Source organism: Apaloderma vittatum, unplaced genomic scaffold (genome assembly GCF_000703405.1).
Source record: "Apaloderma vittatum isolate BGI_N311 unplaced genomic scaffold, ASM70340v1 scaffold4839, whole genome shotgun sequence".
NCBI classification, from domain to species: domain Eukaryota; kingdom Metazoa; phylum Chordata; class Aves; order Trogoniformes; family Trogonidae; genus Apaloderma; species Apaloderma vittatum.
In genome coordinates, this window is record NW_009736811.1 from 18014 (window position 1) to 36739 (window position 18726).

At 38.5% G+C, this 18726-nt stretch overlaps 1 protein-coding gene across 1 annotated transcript in view; it reads left to right on the plus strand.

Annotated features, from left to right (window-relative positions):
• Positions 1 to 330: 330 nt before the first annotated feature.
• SMS (spermine synthase) overlaps positions 331 to 18726 on the plus strand; it is a 28455-nt gene continuing 10059 nt past the window's right edge. The window contains exons 1-8 of the mRNA XM_009877105.1: positions 331 to 458; positions 9161 to 9254; positions 10005 to 10069; positions 12770 to 12945; positions 14747 to 14901; positions 15833 to 15922; positions 16961 to 17075; positions 17536 to 17615. Coding sequence (XP_009875407.1) covers positions 391 to 458; positions 9161 to 9254; positions 10005 to 10069; positions 12770 to 12945; positions 14747 to 14901; positions 15833 to 15922; positions 16961 to 17075; positions 17536 to 17615 — 843 coding nt within the window. The 5' untranslated portion in view covers positions 331 to 390. The remainder of the gene's footprint in view (positions 459 to 9160; positions 9255 to 10004; positions 10070 to 12769; positions 12946 to 14746; positions 14902 to 15832; positions 15923 to 16960; positions 17076 to 17535; positions 17616 to 18726) is intronic.

The following is an 18726-nucleotide window of genomic DNA, read 5'->3' on the forward strand; positions in this document are numbered from 1 at the left end:
CTGGGGACTGAGGGGAAGAGGGGAGAAGGTACATGGCAACTATTATTCAGGGGGAACTCAAAGCAAAAGTACTTTAGGCTGCCAGCAAAAAATGTTCAGCCTTTAAAAACCAAAAAGCAAACCAGAGCTGAGTGGACCCCATGCACTGAGGAATATCTCTGGGGGCTGAGGGGAAGAGGGGAGAAGAAGGTACATGGCAACTATTATTCAGGGGGAACTCAAAGCAAAAGTACTTTAGGCTGCCAGCAAAAAATGTTCAGCCTTTAAAAACCAAAAAGCAAACCAGAGCTGAGTGGAAGGTACTCACTATTTTTTTTTCTTCCTGTTAATCTCACAGCTGATTGCAATGCCGTTCTTAAAGCTCTACAGCCCGTTTTTCAGGAGCAGGGAATGACAGAAACAGTTCATAACTGGGAAGACCATGGTTATTTAGCAACCTACGTCAAAAAAAATGGCAGGTAAGTGGTTTTTCTTTTCCTATAGATTGTCCCCCTCTATCTTCCCTTAAAAATACTTATTTATCCCTGCATTGGATACTTTTTCTGGGATGCAGGCAGGGTAAACTTTTTCTACTAACCTTGTGTATGAAGTGACTAAAATAATGCAGAAAACTTCCGATAATCTTGCCGGTCTCATCTTGCAATTTGGATATTGTGGCTTGGATATCAGAACAATTGAACTGGTCGGTCTGGGCTCTATTCATGTAGTAACATTTTATGGTGTCTTTGTCTCAGGGCCAGTCCTTCCAGGCGCAGGACAGCTCAAGTCAATTAAATGTATTTCTAATTCTTCTGACAACTGAATACGTTTAAATATGTTCAAGTCTAATTTTAGCATGTGAATGATAACTTTTTACTAATGTAAATACTGTAGTTTTCTTGGACTTCATGGCAGTTGCTACTTTTGTTCTTTTGGAAATATGTATTGCGATGTTTAATTTGCTGACTCTGTTCTCCTGATTGTCTTGTTAAACAGCTCAGTTGGCCACACTTCTAACACTCAAGAATTGCCTAAGGATTTTTAAGTTGTGTTGATTCTCTCTTCTCTTCTGTCATTACAGGGAATGGGAGAACTGAAATATGTAGTAGGAAAATCAGATTCTAGGTGAATGTGTTACTGCTGGAATTTGTTTCTGTATGTGTACTGTATGTTAATACATGTATATACAGCCAGTACAATATGTATGTGGCTAGGTGCCCACCACAGCTGCTCTATCACTCCTTCTCAGCTAGATAGAGGAGAAAATACAACAAAAGGCTCATGCGCTGAGATAAGGACAGGTTGATCATCTGCAGTTACCGTCTTGGGCAAAACAGACTTGATTTCTGGAAACTAATTACATTTGTTAGCAATCAAATTAGAGAAGAGTAATGGGAAATAAAAGCAGATCTTTAAAATAAAACCTTCCCTCCACTCCTCCCTTCTTCCTGGGCTTAACATTACTCCCAATTTGTCCACCTCCTCCTGGACCAGCACAGAGGAACAGGGAATGAGAGTTGCAATCAATTCATCAGAAGAAAGTTGGTCAAGGTGCCGGTTTCCATGGTAAAACAGCCCCTGTGGAGTATCCTTGTTCCTTCGAGTATAGGCTTATATACTGGAGAACTATAAATCTATCTCCAATTGCTGTTCATCTTTTCAACTCGCAGTGAGAAATATGATAAAGAATATTGAGTTTCAGGACAAAATCTGTCAACTTAAAGATGCTCTAAATACTGAAGTGTCCATGGAGAGACCTGAATGGGCTTTCTATTACTGCAGTGCTGTTTTTTGCTATTCCTAATTTGCATAGGCTGGTTGATTTGCTCTATCACTCTCCATTTGACATTTTTCTAGAAGTCAGATGTAGAAGTCTTCCCTTTTCACTATAAATATGCAGGTGCCACAACCTTGCCTTTCCTTGTTTTCTCTTATGTATGTGTACTATGCTTCACAGTCTTCATTGCTAATCTAACCATGAGTGGGCTTCCCAACACAAATGTGGTTAACTGTCAAAAAGTTTTAGTTGAGCTTGGCCTTAATATCAAATTATTGTTGTCAGCTTAATGTTAAATTGTGTATTAGTGTTGTTAGTTCAGAAGTACATTTGCTGATGAAGACTGTTAATACTTATAATTTCTCAAAGTTTTGATAGAATACAGGTCTGGAAATATTTGGGCTTCTAAGAAGCTGTCCAGGAAAGCATCCTAAACATAATAAGGAATTGCACATTGTGATGCAGCCTCAAAACTGAAGAGTGAAGAACAAAGGTGCACAGAAGAGGAGATAATTCACTTTACAAGTGACTATTTTTTTCTAGTGCAGTGTTAAATATAAATTAATAAAGAATGTTTATTACTTTTTCTTGGTATATTTATTGCCATCTGAACTCCAGTGCTTACTGGATTTATTTGCCCTGGAAATTACTGGTGTTGCTAATCAACTTACTGCACGTAAGTCTAAGTTAAAAGTACTTTTCTGTGCTTTGGCAGCCCCATTAAACGTTGGATTGGGGAACAGTAGCATATGCAGGAGAAGTTTCTGTGAGTTTTGGGACCTCAGCAGATTTTTTTTTTTCCTTGAGTTTTCAGATTGCTTAGAGAAACTGCATGTACTTCTTTAAGGCAGCATTAAACAGGATATTTCTGTTAATGTCTGTTGCTGCAGTTTCAGTTAAGTGAAACAAGGGTGTGAACACTTAAAACCAAGTAGATTGGACACTTCATGAGTGGTAAGAATGAACTGGTGAACATACAGAGGATTTGATACTGACTAAAAAGACTTTATTTTAATAGTAGTGATTTTATGTCAGTGTTTTATTTTAGAGCTCTAAAATACATGTGGGTATATATATATTTAAAAAATTATAATAATTCTGTCTGGCACAGCTAGGAAGAAATAAACCAGGACTTGCAGCCTTCTGTTCCCCATGAAACAGTGTACTTTAAATGAGGTAGCTTGTAGTAAAAAGCAGGGGAAAAAAGTTAGAGAAGGTAGGTACATCGTGACAGGTTTCCTCGAAGAATAGCTGCGTGTTAGCTCACATAAAAGTTCCCCAGGATGGAAGATGGGTGAGATAGTGCTGTGTTTGAACAGGGGTTTTGTGAGTATGCACATACAAACACAATTTTAACCAGAGAGGTGACTTCAGCTCTTGCAAGACAAAGATGTGCAGCTAATGTTACAAGCTGGGTACTAAGCCCAGGAAAATGTTTGAGATGAGATAGTAGTACGTTGCTAAACGCTGTCTGTGCACTAAAGTCTGCAGAGATAACCTCTGTAGTTTGCATGGTGCCTCTTGCTATGGAGTGTTGAATTGTGAGCGCTGCTCTCTGCAAAACTTTGTCCCTTACAAAGATACAGTGGGAACAGCCCCGTGGAGGGCTGTGACTGTTAAACGAATTGGAGCTGATTTGGGGATTAAGCTGTGCTTTCCTGTTGTCATTCCCAAAGCAACAGATCCCAGTTCTCCTTTGTCTGAAGCGAAGTCAGCAAAAGTCACATGTGGCAACCCTACCTGGTCCATTCACTTTGTGATTTACTCTGACAAAGGACCTAATTGAGGGAAGTTCTGCTGAAAACATTTACTAATGAGTTTGTCAACACGAGGCTCTAGAGCTGGACAGGAAATTGCTCACTTGAGCCACTTAAGTCCCTGTCTGTAGTAGTGGGGTTGGATATGCTTCTGCTTTACTCCCCTGCTTGCCCAGACGCTGGTGAGGGAACATGCAGGAGAGAGGAGCTCTGTCTCTGAGTTTTCTGGGGACTCAGCAGTATTGTTTTCCCAAGCTGTATGTTTTCAGATTGCTTCCAGAATGTTTTTGGAGTCTCCTTAAGCAGCATGCTTACTATGAATGGTTGAAGACTTAACTTTTCCTAAAATCTCAATATATACAGTACAGAGTCATAAGGCCCAGTATATCTGAGCAGATTTAAAAGTTACTAAATAAATCTTGGGCAATTGTTGAATATGTTCTCAACTAATACTACTTTTTAATAGCAACAGTGCTTGTGAGCAGGTACTCTTCTGTTAAATACTGTGTACAGCTCTCTGGGTTTTTCTTGTCCTTCATGCATCCATGCTCCCTCTTTTGCCATGGTCCACCTGAAAGTTCTTAAAAAATTAACAAAACCTGGAATTTAAGAGTCACAGTTTATACAGCAGAAGGCTGTTTTCTAAAACCTATTGCTTTCCCCTATACACATATCCATTCTGTACCTGAATTCTTGTTTAGAGAAGTGTAATCCTACTGACATTTGACTTCACTGTTCACAGCAGTGCTAAGTTTATCCAGCTGAAATTATGTCACTTAAAATGGTGATTAATATGTTAACACCATGAGGGGAGGGGTGAGTGTTTTTAATTTTTCTTCTGTGTTAATCTTTTGCTAAACACTCAGTATGCTAGTCAGCATATTTTAAAGGAATGGTGTGAACATTCCTCAGCTGTTTGCTTTAAGCTAAAAGACTGTAGTTTCTTCATAGTTACCCAGGGTGCAAAACTGGTTTGAGGAATTGGAAGCAGTGCTAGGAATGAACAACGGTTTAGAACTGTGTTAGCTTTTATCAGTTTAATTTCCTTAATTTGTAAAACCAGAACAGCAATAATGGTATAGTGAAAAACTGTAGTTGCTCAATTCCTTAAGATCCTGTAAGTACTCTGTAATTGAGGTGAAGAGCATCTTAGAGAGTATTGAAACAACGTTTTGAATTTTTTTTTATTTATTTTGGGATTTCCTAGTATAAATAGATTTTCATTTCTTCCTTTGTGAGTGATTTGACAGGTTATGCTTCTATTGGCAAGTTGTTTTTCAAATACTTAAGCTATTCTGTCTATTCTGTAGTGACTCAGCATTTATTTGCTGACAGACTAACTTTTTGATGGGTAAAGAGGGATTGTAGGTACTTGTCTGTCTATCCAATCTGTTCTCTGGGTGTGGTAGTGGGAGATACTTTCTCAGATACACGGGACTGCAGTGTTTCTTACTCCTCAGTACAAATAACTAAGGCAAGGTGATCTCCCTGCTTCTGGCTCTTTACTTAAAGAGGATACTCATCCAAAACCTTTTTTGTTTCAAAGAATTCCTTTTTGATTTCTACAACTGGAATTTATTTCTAAACATCTGATGTTCCCTGTTGTTCAGGTGGCAAACTGCAGTATTTAAACAATTTTACTGAGCAGCGTCTTGTCTTATATAGTTGAGACTCATTTGCATGCAAGGACAAAAAACCTGATTACTGCCACAGATTATGCGACAGGTATGCAGGTGCAGCAACAAGTGGGGCCTTGTTACAGCGGGGACTGCTTTTCACATACAGATTTTGTTGCCTAATGGAAGGGAGAGGATCCTTGTTTGCTGAACTTTTTTTCTTACTGTTTTTATGAAAGTGCATGCAGGCACTCACCAAAGGTGTGGCAAGTGTTTTATTCTGGAAAAGGGGATTAAATTTTTCACTAAGGCAAGGTGCAGGGCAGGAGTCTTCTGAAGAAAACTTCATTTCTCATGGTTTTTGCCCCCTCATTTGAACTGTGAAGTACTCTTTGCTGTATTTTTGTAGGTAAAAACCAAAGCTGTATTTTCATTATTCTTAAGGCGCTTCCCCAAAGAGCTGCTGCTGAAAGCCTGGTTTCACACATGTTCTGCCAAGTAGACAAGTGTAAAGTAACAAAAGCCAGCATAGCCTTTGTTCTCTGCTGATATTAAGCTAGTAAGTTTTCTGTGAGTTCAGCCTTGGCCTGCTGCTGTTGCCCGAATGCTACTATTCTGGTTTCTTTTCTGAATGTACCCTTGTACTGTTTGCTGTGTGTTTAAATCTTTACAGACGTTTTAACTATTGGGTGTTAATTTCCAACCAAGTGACTTGTAACAAGTGACTTTTAGCCAAAGTATAATCAACCTGGATCTGTATCAGCTTCTCTGAGAATTTTGAATTTCATTCAAGGTTGTTTACAATAAATTAACTGTCTTAGATGCTAAGAACTCAAATTTTTGTCCCACTACATTGCTCCAGCCTGGTGCCTACCTTTCTCCCTCTGCTGATGTCAGGACTGTGCTATTCCAGTAGCAGTAACAATTAAATGAAATTAATAATTCTGCAGTGTTACTGTCTCTGTGTTCTAATGCTATCATACCACTTAGGATAAGTCCAAAGTTATGTGGTTGTGCTTTTTGGAGCAACCCTCCTATATGACTCTTCTTGCTTCTCATCCAAAAAAGACCCCAAACTGGAGGTGGTAACATCATGTACTGACTAATTATTTCATGCAGCCACAGGGGAAGTGCAGACAATGTCAGCTGTCAGATCTTATGACAGCTATGTGTTTCTTGTAGGAAAGGAATTTAAAATGGATCTCAGGTCATGGGACAGTCAATTTGCTGTTCATTTGTGTAAATAGCAACCTCTGGAATATGGGAATAAACTGATAAGTGCAAATATTTCTGGCACTGTTTCAGATTTTGCGGAACTGCAGTTTATGAGACAGCTCTGTTAATACTCATTTCTGTCTGTAGTGCTGCAACTCTGAAGGTCTGGGACATATCTGTTGACTTCACCAGGAATGTCCCTTTTCACTCCATGTGGTTGCATCCAAAAACTGCAGGAATGACCAGCACTTCTGTCTGGTGAACTCTGCTCTTCTGCCTATCTTTACTTTAGATAAATAATAAAAATTAAAATCTCCTGGATTCTTGCAGTAAAGCTGTTTGTGCTTGCACTTTATGCCTTACTGGTTTTTTCCCTCTTATGTTAGGCATGTTACGAAATTAGCCCTCGCCAATGTGAAAGTCGTATAAATGGAATCCTGATAGGACTGGTAGAGCTGTCCTTTGCAGTAGCCATTTCCCCTCTGCCGAGTACTGACTCTATAGGGAATGTACACAACTAGTTTGAGTCCCTTTTGGTTCAGGGGATTGTAAGGTTACAGAGGCAAGTGTTGAAAAACTGAAGCTCTGTAGAGACTGGATGAAGTATGTGTGACCTGCCCTCTTTTTTTTTTTCTTTTTAATTGTTTAATGATCCTACATGTGTCTTAATGGTACTGGTGGGAATATCAACTTAAGCTGTAAAATGTAGTCACTATGCAAAGTATGAAGTGACCAGTGTATCAGAAGTACTGAACTGTGTCAGTTGGTGAGTGGGGCACAGCATCCAAAGACAAACATGCAGGTGAGGATGTTTAGCTGCTGAAGTTTAGAACAGCTTGCTTTCTCTGCTTTACTCTGGCTTTGGCAGAAGTACAATAGAATGAGTTTGCTGGATCTCCCTAAACGCTGCCTTATATAGCTTTTAAGAAAAAAGCAAAAAGCTGCTTTAGAAATGTCTTGAATACTCAAAACACTTTTATTCTTCTAGTTAGCTCATAAACCTGGTCTCTCAAGAGATAACTTTCTAGCTGCCAGTTAAAAAGACACACAGAAAAAAAACCCAAACCCAAAAAAATCCATCTTTGATTACTCCTTGACTATTTTCTGTTCGTATCATCAGGGTAAAATAATGTGGTTTATGCAGGAGTAGTTTCCTGGTGCAGGGAGGATGCATGTTTTAATGTTATTCTGTGGTTTCTCTTAATGGCCATTGGGAGTGCAGCTGTTTTTTGGTCCCTGATCAGATTTGTCGGGAGGACACCTAGTGGGCAGTGGCCGGGTTGTGGGGAGGATCACTGAAAGATTGTGACAACCTTGCTGGCATTTGGGAAGGCGAAACCCGGTGGGGGAGTGTGTGTGTCGCCTTGAAATGTCTTTCCTCCTGAAAGCAAGACCTGTTTGTAAACTGTTCAGGAAAATCGAAACTTTCCAGGCTCATCTTTTGAAGAGGAGTGGGTGACATTTGTGTTTCTCTGTTGAATGTAAACACACCACAGCTACAGATCACTGCTGTCCAAAGCCAGTAAAAATGTGTTTATTCTTGAATCACTTCAGTCAGTTTCATAAATTTGATCATTTTACCGTTACCAAAAATTATAGTCTTTAAATAACACAGAGTCGGAATCTTCTCTCTGCAGCTGAGGGTGTTTGCTGGCCAAGTCACCCCAGGAGAGGTTGTGCTCATGCTGGCTGATAGTTTATGAAAAGAGCTCTGGAAGGGGCAAAAAAAGGAGGAGTAGTAGGGAGATAGGAGGTCATGTAAACTTTTTGTCTCATCGAGAGTTGATTTGTGTTTTGTGTTTTGCCTCTGAGGCTTGGTGAGGTGGTATGAGCAGACAAGCAAAGAAATGGGCATTCAGGGAACTGTATACAGCTTTATCTGGGATTTCTCTGTGTTGTACTAATGAACTTCTACTCCTGAATACCCTTCTTTCTTTGCTATGCTGTTCCTGTTTCCTTTTCCTCCTCTACTGCTTTCTTTCAATACATGCTTCCTCTCCTTTCCATTATGTAATCCCTTTGTAGCCTTTCTGGTTTTGTCTTCACTCCCCAGTATGACAGAGATACTGTCTCTGCTACTGTTTTTGTTTTCTTGTGTCCTTCCCCATAGTTGTTTTGTTCTATTTGTTGCAAGTTCTTCAAGGTCCTCTAGTTGTTTACCCACTTAGCATGGTGAAGCCTTGCTCCTTGGTCTTTAAATGCTCCAGTAATAAATACAATATACAGTAGGAGTTTTGTCCACCTTGCATCTGTATTCATCAATGAGAGTTTGCTGATGTAATCTGATTGCCAGTTAGAGCCATGGTTTGCTCCAGAACACTTACAGGTTCTCACTTACAAATTTTTATTCAGCTTTGAATATGCACGTTGTCTCTGAATAGTTGCTATAAGGTTAAAAAATCAAAACCAAACTCCAACCTAAGAAGTAAGAATGAAGGTATAGGGTAATGAAGATGTCCACTTATTTTCTTGAGGCTTGATTTTGATTTAAAAAACAAAACCTACTAAAACCAACATGCCTGTTGAAGCAGGCATTATTTAAAGAGCTGAAACTAGTAGGTGATACATTTTTCCGTCATGCCATAGTTGTTTAAACACCCTATTTCACTGCCTTGCTGCCTGCTGATTGCATTATTACTCTTGCAGCTTTGCTGCTTAGTGTCTTGCAGAGGAAGACCAGAGATGGCACTGCCAGCAGTTACAGTTGACTGGAAAAAGAAATGTGCATTATAAATTTAACATACCTCATTTCAGACTCTCTCTTCACTCTGGTTTTTGAGAATAAAATCATCATCATGTCTCTCTTTATTTTGTAGTTATGCCAATTTGAGAATTCACCCTCATGGATTAGTGTTGGTGGATCTGCAGAGCTACAATGATCATATGAAAGGAAGAGAGGAAGTCGATCAGGTATGAATGCTGCTTATCTTACTAGGCTTATCAAACTGTATGAGGAATCTCTTTTCTTCAGGTCTATCAAAGTATGTCTTGGTAAAAGATTTTTAAATACTAAAGATAGTTTCAACCTGAATGCTTACAGATGAGGAGTGGTAACACATATTGTAGTCACATACACAAATGAGTGTATGTGCACACCCACAGCCTTTCTCTTTTGCATGTCCTCGGCCTCATATTCTTCGCTCTGAAGATGTAGCAGCCTTGGTTAGGGCTCAGGTATCTTTGGGTACCCAGGGCAGTGAGTGAGAAGCCCCAATCTGGTGTATTAGTGTATGACATTTTACTATTTTTTTCTCTAATTTGAGATGTGAGGAGCCTCTGTAATGAAACTTCCCCATAGAGAAAAATAGTTTCATTCTCCTTGATACAACAACTCTAGAAATTGGATATAGTGGGGGAACAAGTCACTGCTTTGGTGGGAAAGAAACCTTACAAGGTTCTCATGTTGCCTCTTTGGCTGTGCCTGAAAGGTCTGGCTATGGTATCCTGGAGGACAGCTAAACACAGTGATGACAGCTGCTACAATATGTACATTCTTGCTAGTAATGAGGCTAAGGCGACCAGCTAGCTATTCATAGGCTTCTAATGTTACATTTCAAACCTTTCAGTGCAGGTGCTAATTTTTGTTGCCTTCCAAGTAGCCTAATTTAAGAGATACTTTACATTAAGTGATTCCATCTGTCTTGTTTGCTATTTTTTCAGCTTCTAAACAAAGTAGAAGAAAGAATGAGAGAACTATTTCACGGTAATATAAAAAGGGTGAAACGGTAAGTTTGTACATTTACTTCTGTATGTGGCTTGTCTGCATAGTTGCTAAAGATAATAAGCAAATTATGCTTTGCTCTACTGCAGTGAATAGCCTGAAGTATGAATACATGTGTGTGTGGTTTTCACCCCTATATTTGAAAATTGGTTTATTGCAGAATTGAAGATACTGTGAGGTTTGGAATTTAAAGCTTCATCTTAAATATTGTTACTTTGGGCAAAGATTACTTATTTTGCTGCAATGGTTGCATGAAATGGTGGGAGAAAATGCAACCAAGAGTGAACTGCTCTAGAAGAGCTGGGGACCCAAGGGTGGCAGAGGGATGGGCCAAGCCATGAACTGCAGCCTCTGGGCCACGTCACACAGCTCATGGACAAGGTGAGAAGGGCTGGGGATGGTGACCATGGTCAGCTCCAGCCCTGTGGCTGCCAGGCTGGGCTGTAGTTATTGAAGCAGCTTCAAGACCAAGCTGAGTCTCCAGAACTGGTGAAAGACATGGGTCAGAGCTGCAGCGTAGCTTGTGCAGGGACCACGGGTGAGAGCTGGAGCTAAAAAGAATCTCAAGCACATGGAAGAGGCCCTGCCCCAACAAGGTTTTCTGCAGCTCTTCCTCTCAGAGTTCTGTCCCTGCTGCACCTTGTGGTGCTGACTTGGGGCACATGTGGCTAAAGCCCTGGCAGGGGAGCCTGTGTGCCTCCTAAGAAGATACAAATGTTTTGTAGCTTTTTTTTTAATACAACTGATAACTGAAGGAGGGAGGCTTTGCAGGCCTTCTTGTCATTTTGGTTTACTCAGAAGGTTGTAAGTGCAACTGTAGATATGCCAGCTGTGGTTTGTTGCCTGCTGCTGAAACAGCATTTGTACTGGAGTTCCACAGGGATCTGGAAGGGCACAGCTTGGATTGAGGCCTTCCTGCTGGCTGTCTGGCAGTGACTGGCACCTTGAAGCTAGGGAGCAGATGTGCTCTTGCTGAAAGGTGCAGCATGCTTTAAAGTACATAGTCAAGAAGGGGAAATGGTTTAAGAAAAGTAAAAAGCGGTGTAAAATTGACAAGGTTCAGTAAAGTCAAGGAGCAAAATACAAAATGGGAAGCCAGCTAAGTAGTACTGTAGCAGAAAGTAGTTTGAAGTCTATACGAGACCACAGGTAAAGTGGTAGTGACTTGAAAGGTCTATTATACATTGAATGTTGTTTTTTGTGTTTAAAATTGTATTTACAACAGAGATAATCTTTACTTTGTCTCACCAGGTGCACAGTGTGCAAATGTGTAGAATCCTGTGGATGTGTATCCTCTCTCTTTGAGCATATTTTAGTACTGAAATATGATTTTGGGAGTTTGTGGAATCCATATGATAGGGACTTGTTCAAAATGGATCAGGAAAAAGTTTGCCTGGAATTATGTAAATTAATTTGATTACCTTAGTGTAGGAAGATGAACCTCCTAGAACAGTGGATCTTGCATGGATTTTGTCACACACTCCTCAATTTTTTTTTTCCTCTTTTGCATCCATCTGATGTTGGCTTCACACACATATGCAGCTCCACTGGAATTAATACTGCTTGAAAAGTTGCTGCCTCTTTATTTTCTGGCATAGTGAATAGATGCTCTTGCTCTCGCTGTGTGCTGCCATCTTGCGGCTCATTGAAGGCAGAAAGGGTTTCTGAAATGTTTATTGAAATTCACTAGTGAATTTGGAAGGTTGTCTATGTTAGGTATTCTGCTAAACCCTCCTCTGGGAAGACTGAGATCTGATGAACTCTGTGCCTGCATGTTTTGCTTAAAATGGAATGCAATCATTTTGCTTCTTCACTGCCATTTTGAATATGGTTTGTCTTAACAGATGAAATACTGGTTTAAATCAGGATCCTTCTATATAGAATTAAGAAAAAAAAACAACACACAAAACCAAAACAATCTATGCAGATGTTTGAACCACTTTTAAAAATTAACGCAAACTGTCAGCACTTTTGCTGACAAGTAAGCATCAGAGATTGTGCTTATACCTTGCAGTGTGAGCTGACTGAGTTTGAATCACAGAATCACACAGAATGTTCAGGGTTGGAAGGGACCTCTGGAGATCACCTAGTCCAACTCCCCTGCCAGAGCAGGATCACCTACAGAAATGTGTCCAGGCGGGTTTTGAATGTGTCCAGAGAAGGAGACTCCACAGCCTCTCTGAAGAACCTGTTTCAGTGCTCTATCACCCTCACAGTGAAAAAGTGTTTCCCTATGCTTATGTGGAAACACTATAATAATTCAGTTTGTGTGTTTGTGTATGTATTTAAAATGTTGCTCAGTACAGCTTTAGAAGGGTAAGATCCACTAATCTCAAAGAAATGTCATTCTTAGCTGAGCTGAAAGTGTGGAGAGGTTTTGTGATTGAGTTGTTTTTTGTCTGCATTCTGCTTTATTATTTTATCCATTGCTAGTCATGAGCTGATCTTTCTGTGGAGGCTGGTATGTTATGTAAATCCCCTCTCAGACCAGAGATGTTCACACGCATTGTACAAGTTGTACATAAGAACTTTGTATTTCATCTGTGCCTTAACAAGTTATGTATTTATGATGTATGGGTAATAGATTTATCTGTTGAGTGTTAAATCTTGCAAGTTTTCTTGTAAATATTATTTAGAGATTTGTTTTTTTTTTAAAATAAACATTCTCAAATGTTTTATAATCTTTTTTCTTATTTCTTGCAAGATTGCCAGCCATTTTGAGAGGAGGTGTCATTGATAGATACTGGCCCACAGCTGATGGGCGCCTGGTGGAGTATGACATAGATGAAGTTGTTTATGATGAAGACTCACCTTTTCAGAATATTAAAATTCTACATTCAAAGCAGTTTGGGAATATTCTTATCCTCAGTGGGGATGTTAGTAAGTATCATCTCATTTAAGGATCTTCTGAGTGAAATTGCAGATGGTGTTTTCTATCTAGGGGTCATGGTTCTAATGCTGGAAGCTACATATATGCCTGTACATGGATATCTGTTCCTGTATACAAAGTATTTTAGTCAAAAAGACTGACCAATGTAAAATATAGAGTACAAAAAAATTGTCTTTTCCAAAGCGATCATCTTTGCTGTGAAAGATGACATAGAAGAATAAAAGTCAGAGTCTTCTTTAGCAGAGCTTACTCTACTTTTGTTTCATATGAGCTTTTACTTGTTTGTTGCAAGTCCAACCTCTTGAGGGCTTCTCTTTGACAGTAAAACAAGCTGCTTTGGTGGTCTTCAAAATGCAGTGGAATTCTGAAGAAATATGAAGAAACAGGAGCTTGTAGAGAAGGATGGATAATCCTGCTGCTCCCATGATTCTTTAAGGGAATTACTTGCTTGGTGAGAGACAGGACAGCTGCATCTTAAAACCCTTTAGCTGCTTGCTTGGCTGTTGTTGAATGTCTTTTGACTCTTGTCTTCTTCAAAATGCTCAGTTGAACTCCTAAGTTAAAGGCTGGTTTATTCCTCTGGTTATGGGAGGTACTCTGTGCCTGCTGATATTGGTATTTTTGCAAGTGAACTTGGGAGAAGGTATGCTGCTGTTCTCAGCTGGATAAGAATGTTGTTTCATAGAAAATCTAGATATCAAGGTGTATGCTTTGTAAAATCTCTCAGTACTTTGTTGAAATATACTGACTCGGGTAAATAAGGATGTTGCTGTCTAGCGACAGATAATTTCAGTCTAATGGCAGAGTAATTAAGAAATCTGGCTATAGCTTGTCAAAATCACCAGAAATACCTCTAACCATTCAGTTAATTTCTGCAACTGTAAAGTGGACTTCTGTGCAGATGGTAGCTGAAAAGTGTTGTTGTTTAATTCGTTAGCCAAGGTATTTTCTGATTCAGTTGGAGTTGTATTTGAATTATCAAATTAGGTATTGCATTCTTTTGGCAAGAAATTGGCATCAGAGTTTCATGTGGAAATGAGGTTTTGTTTGAATGTTATTACCATGTGCATCATAGAAAGGGAAGTGTGACATTACTTAATTATCTCCATGGGCTTTTTTTACTGTTTTACATTATTTTGGTTTTGTGCACTTACAAGTGAAGTGCTGATTGCCAGGCAGAATGATAGGATATGCCACAATGTGCCACTGCACAAAGCTTTGCCCTTGTACTCAGAGCTGTTATTACAGCTTAGAAATGTGGTTGCCTGCTTTGATGGTGGCCAAGTTGGCAGAAAGCGTATTTCAGGGCCCTTCAGCAGTTACATATTAACAGTCATACTTCTGCTTCTGTTCGGGGATCCACTGGAGTGCATCGAGGTTGCTCTTTTTAGCTGGGGCCTGGGGAGTGCTTTCACAAATATGCTGATTTGTCTCTTGCAGCACTAATCTGAGGTAAAAACCCACTGAAGTATCAAGTGTGGATATCGAGTCCTAAGTCCTGACGGTTCTGCTCTACAACTTTGCTTCTCTGAGCACACAGTGCTTCCTAATGCTGAGGTAGCCATTGCTGGGTTTGCACTGAGAACTATCCTGTGTGGGATTCTGAGGAAGATCTCATTAACTTTGATAAATCACCAGCTTCCTGTTACCTGGACTGTCTCTGGATGCTAGGTTGTAGATGCTCTTTGGCCTGTGTTATGTCACACTTGGATTAAAACCAAATTAATACAACTTTAACTCTTCTTATTAATTGATAATGCTTCTGTCCAACTCTCTCTTCCTTCCATTTAGATCTGGCAGAGAGTGACCTGGCATATACTCAAGCCATAATGGGCAGTGGAAAGGAAGACTATACTGGGAAAGAAGTACTAATCCTAGGAGGTGGCGATGGAGGTATACTATATGAGATAGTCAAACTGAAGCCAAAGATGGTTACTATGGTAGAGATATCCTTTGATAAATGACTGATCGTTCATTTTGACATTTCCTGACCTGTGTTTTCTCTTGAATTGTTAGCACTGAGCACAATTAACTGTGAGATTCTGATTTGCGTAAGAAGATGGAGTCTAAAATGAAATTTGTCTGTCAGCTTAGGGAGACCCGACGACTGCGTATTTGTGCACCACTATGTAGCACCTGCTTTCAGGTTCCTAACCTGTACCATAACTTCCAAGTAGCAATTTACACAGGACTGGAAAGGAACACTTCTGTCATCACACTGGAACCTTCTCTGATAACAGAAGACAGGTCTGTCAAGTCTGCAGTTTGAGTTGTGTTCTGCCTTGTTACAGTCTTCTGTTTTTCTGAGGAAAGCTATATAAAAAAGTAATCCCTAGAAGCAAAAGAGTTTAATCAACAGCAGTGTCAGGACTTGATAAATTGTGTTGGTGGCAGAATAACCAACTCTCGCTCTATCTTAAGAATACTGATAAAAATCAAGTTTTTAATATTCTGTAGTTCAGATAATTTGTAATGTAAACCACTGCTGCCCATATGAAATATTGATCATCCTAGGTTCTGGGATCCCCTTGCTAGAAACTAAAAATTATTATAAAACTGTAGGTTAAAGTCTTAACCTAGCTTACCTTTATGGGGTTTTAAAATACATCATCCTATTGTTCACATTTCAAGCTTTCACAGTAATGGTGTAACCTAAGGTACAAGTAGTATGGTCAAAAAATTCCTAAACCTCTAACTGAATCTGGAGGAAAACGCATAATGTTGCCTACTGCAATACGTGTATATATATATATATCAAGATATGCATCTTGATATTCCTTTGTGAATGTCACCTTTTTGAGAATTTCTTTCTGAAGAAATATAAACTGTTAACCTGTATTATTTCTGGAACGTAAAATACCTTAACCAACTTCAAACATTGACCAAATGGTGATCGACGGATGTAAAAAATACATGCGTAAAACATGCGGAGATGTCTTAGACAATCTGAAAGGAGAGTGCTATCAGGTAATTTTTTTGGTTTTCTTTCAATAGAGGTAATATTTTAAGTGCAGTTATAGCTAACCTGGAAGACTGCTGTGGCAAAGTATTGAGGAAGAGTATTCTGGTTTTTTTTTAATTTTGGGAAGGATTCTTTTTCCTTTTTTTTATGACACAAAATTTAATAGCTGGCACTGGAATTTGCGTTGGAAGTATATATTAGTGTCAAAATGTTTTAACTCTTTTATCTTCAGTCTCTTTTAAAAGTAATACATATAGCTTTAACGGAAATACATATAGCTTTTAAGGAATGTGAAATAGGAAAATGTTTATTGCCATAGATTACAAATGAAGAGGAAATAGCAGTAAGTATATAAAATAGATGTTCCTTTTCATCAATTTAAGGAATTATTTTTTAAGTTATTTGTCCTGTGCTGTTGAGAATATCTGAATTTGTAATGCACATTTAAAAATTATTTCTAATTTGCAGGCAAAATCTCTTACCATTACACTGCTAGTATATTAAAAATTAAAAACCATCTAAAACTAAACAATTCATGTGTCCCTGCAGTTAATGTCTTTATGTGCTGCACCTGACATAGCTTAGAAACTAGCCCAGGTGTAATCTGACATCTTTGCTGGCAATCTTTTGTGTTTTTGTTACTGGTGCTTAAGGCTCTCACAGATACTAGTTTACAGGTTTGAGCTAAAAAAAAAAAAGCAAAAATTTACTAGAGAAGTCGTGTGCTCTTTGCATGAATCAGTGACTTTTCATACAAATATCTTATATTACTTGTATGTTGAGGGACTGCTGTTATTACTATTTAGTGATACCATGGACACCTGGTAGTCAGTAACAGTCCTGTAGTGCCTGTGTTGTCAGAATTCCTACTACTGTTCCTCCTTTTTACATGGTGTAAAGAATGCAAAATGGAGCCTGAGGGAAAACACATCTAACCCTGTATTTTTCCCTTCCTCTTAATACCTGTGAATCCACATTTGATCCCCTTACCTGGTCAGTCCTCAGATATTTTGAGGACCAGCTACAGTATTTCATTCTTGTAGGTTCTAATTGAAGACTGTATTCCCGTACTGAAGAGGTATGCCAAAGAAGGAAGGATGTTTGATTACGTAATTAATGATCTGACGGCTGTTCCAATCTCCACATCTCCAGAAGAAGGTTAATCTTCTGATTTATTTTCCTTAAAATTTTCCATATTTCTGCCCATTTGATGCATATTAGTTGGCAATTTGCAACAAAAGTACTTTGATTCTTGCCTTTTTAATAGCAAATCTGTGAGGCAAATAATAACAGTAACCTGTATTTTTGAATTTTTGTTGAATGTTAAAAAAAAATAGCAAGTTCCTAGGACTTTTTTTAATTGTGCTCTTATTCAAGAATAATGTAATTTTTGAGAAAGAATTTGAGGAGTTCACACTCCACTAAATTTTTTCCACACTCTATAATTTCTCATAAATGGGTGGAAAATTACTGTGAAACAGATACTACCACCATTATTTATTACCTTTAAAAAAAGGTATAGGGTAGCTACTTTGTGAACATTTTGCAAGTCTTAAATATGTAGTAGTCAACAAGCCAGTAATATGCTATTCTGTTTTTAATTATATCTTATATGCAGATTCCACATGGGAATTTCTGCGATTGATTCTTGACCTCTCGATGAAAGTCCTGAAACAAGATGGAAAATACTTCACACAGGTATGGTATCTGCATGTAAAAAACTATTGCTGTATATGTATTGCAATCTATATTTTTCAGGTTAAAAAAACAAAGAAAGGAGGCAAACTCAAACCAGCTAGTTAAGAAAAAGTCTACTAGCAGGTTTTTCTACTTTTAATGGCTCAGTAGGGACTTTTGCAGGAAATACAGGCTTTGCAAACTGACTTTTTGAATTATTTCAGCTGAATTTGTAGTGCTTGTCTTTTGAATTAACATAATTTCAAGGATCATTTTAGGCATACTACAGAATATTTTAACTATAAGGAATTTTTGGAAAAGCAGAATAAACAATTACATGGTTCTTAAACTAAGATCTCCAGTTGTAGTGTGTAAGACATGAAAATTTTGTCATCCATAGAGGTCTAAGAATTTGACATAGGTGCAGTGGGACAAGAAAATGAATCATTTGGGAGTATATACTTTTTTTTTGCTTGCTCTCCACTCTTAATGAGTCTAATGAGGATTCTGGCTTCTGCAGAACTGATTTTGAGCATTTGAACTTGTTATAATGCTTGACATTTTTTAAGTATTTTCAAGTAGTCATAAATAAGAATTTGTCCTTGTGTATAAAGTTTTTAATTCCACTCAATTTAAAAATAAGTAATTATAGATTTGTACGCTTGCTACAGTATAGCCGTCTTGTGGATAATACAATTATGGTACAGCTTTCATCTGAATATACTTTCTCTATGTAATCCTGAATTTGGAATGCTACAAAGCTGCATGCAGTTGTACAAAAATGTGACAAGACCAGCAAACAGTTGAACAAAGTACAAGTCTCTGAAGCTGTATTACTTTTGTGATGTCCATACCTTAACTAGTCTCCTGATGTGTGGAGCATCTAAGTACAGTGCTTTGAAAAGATCTTGTTACGCTTCAAAATAACCTAACTAAAAAGATTTGTTTGAGCTCCATTCCTGTCAGCCTAGAGTTTGAGGTGCATAAAGGAACTGTTTTGCTGTAAAATTGGAGAGGTTTATGAAGAAACACAAACCTCCAAACTTTTGACGACTAAATGTGCTGCTTTTATTTTAAAATGCTGTGGTTGCATGGGCAAGATAAATTATCTTGTGGTTGAAATGTGAGATGA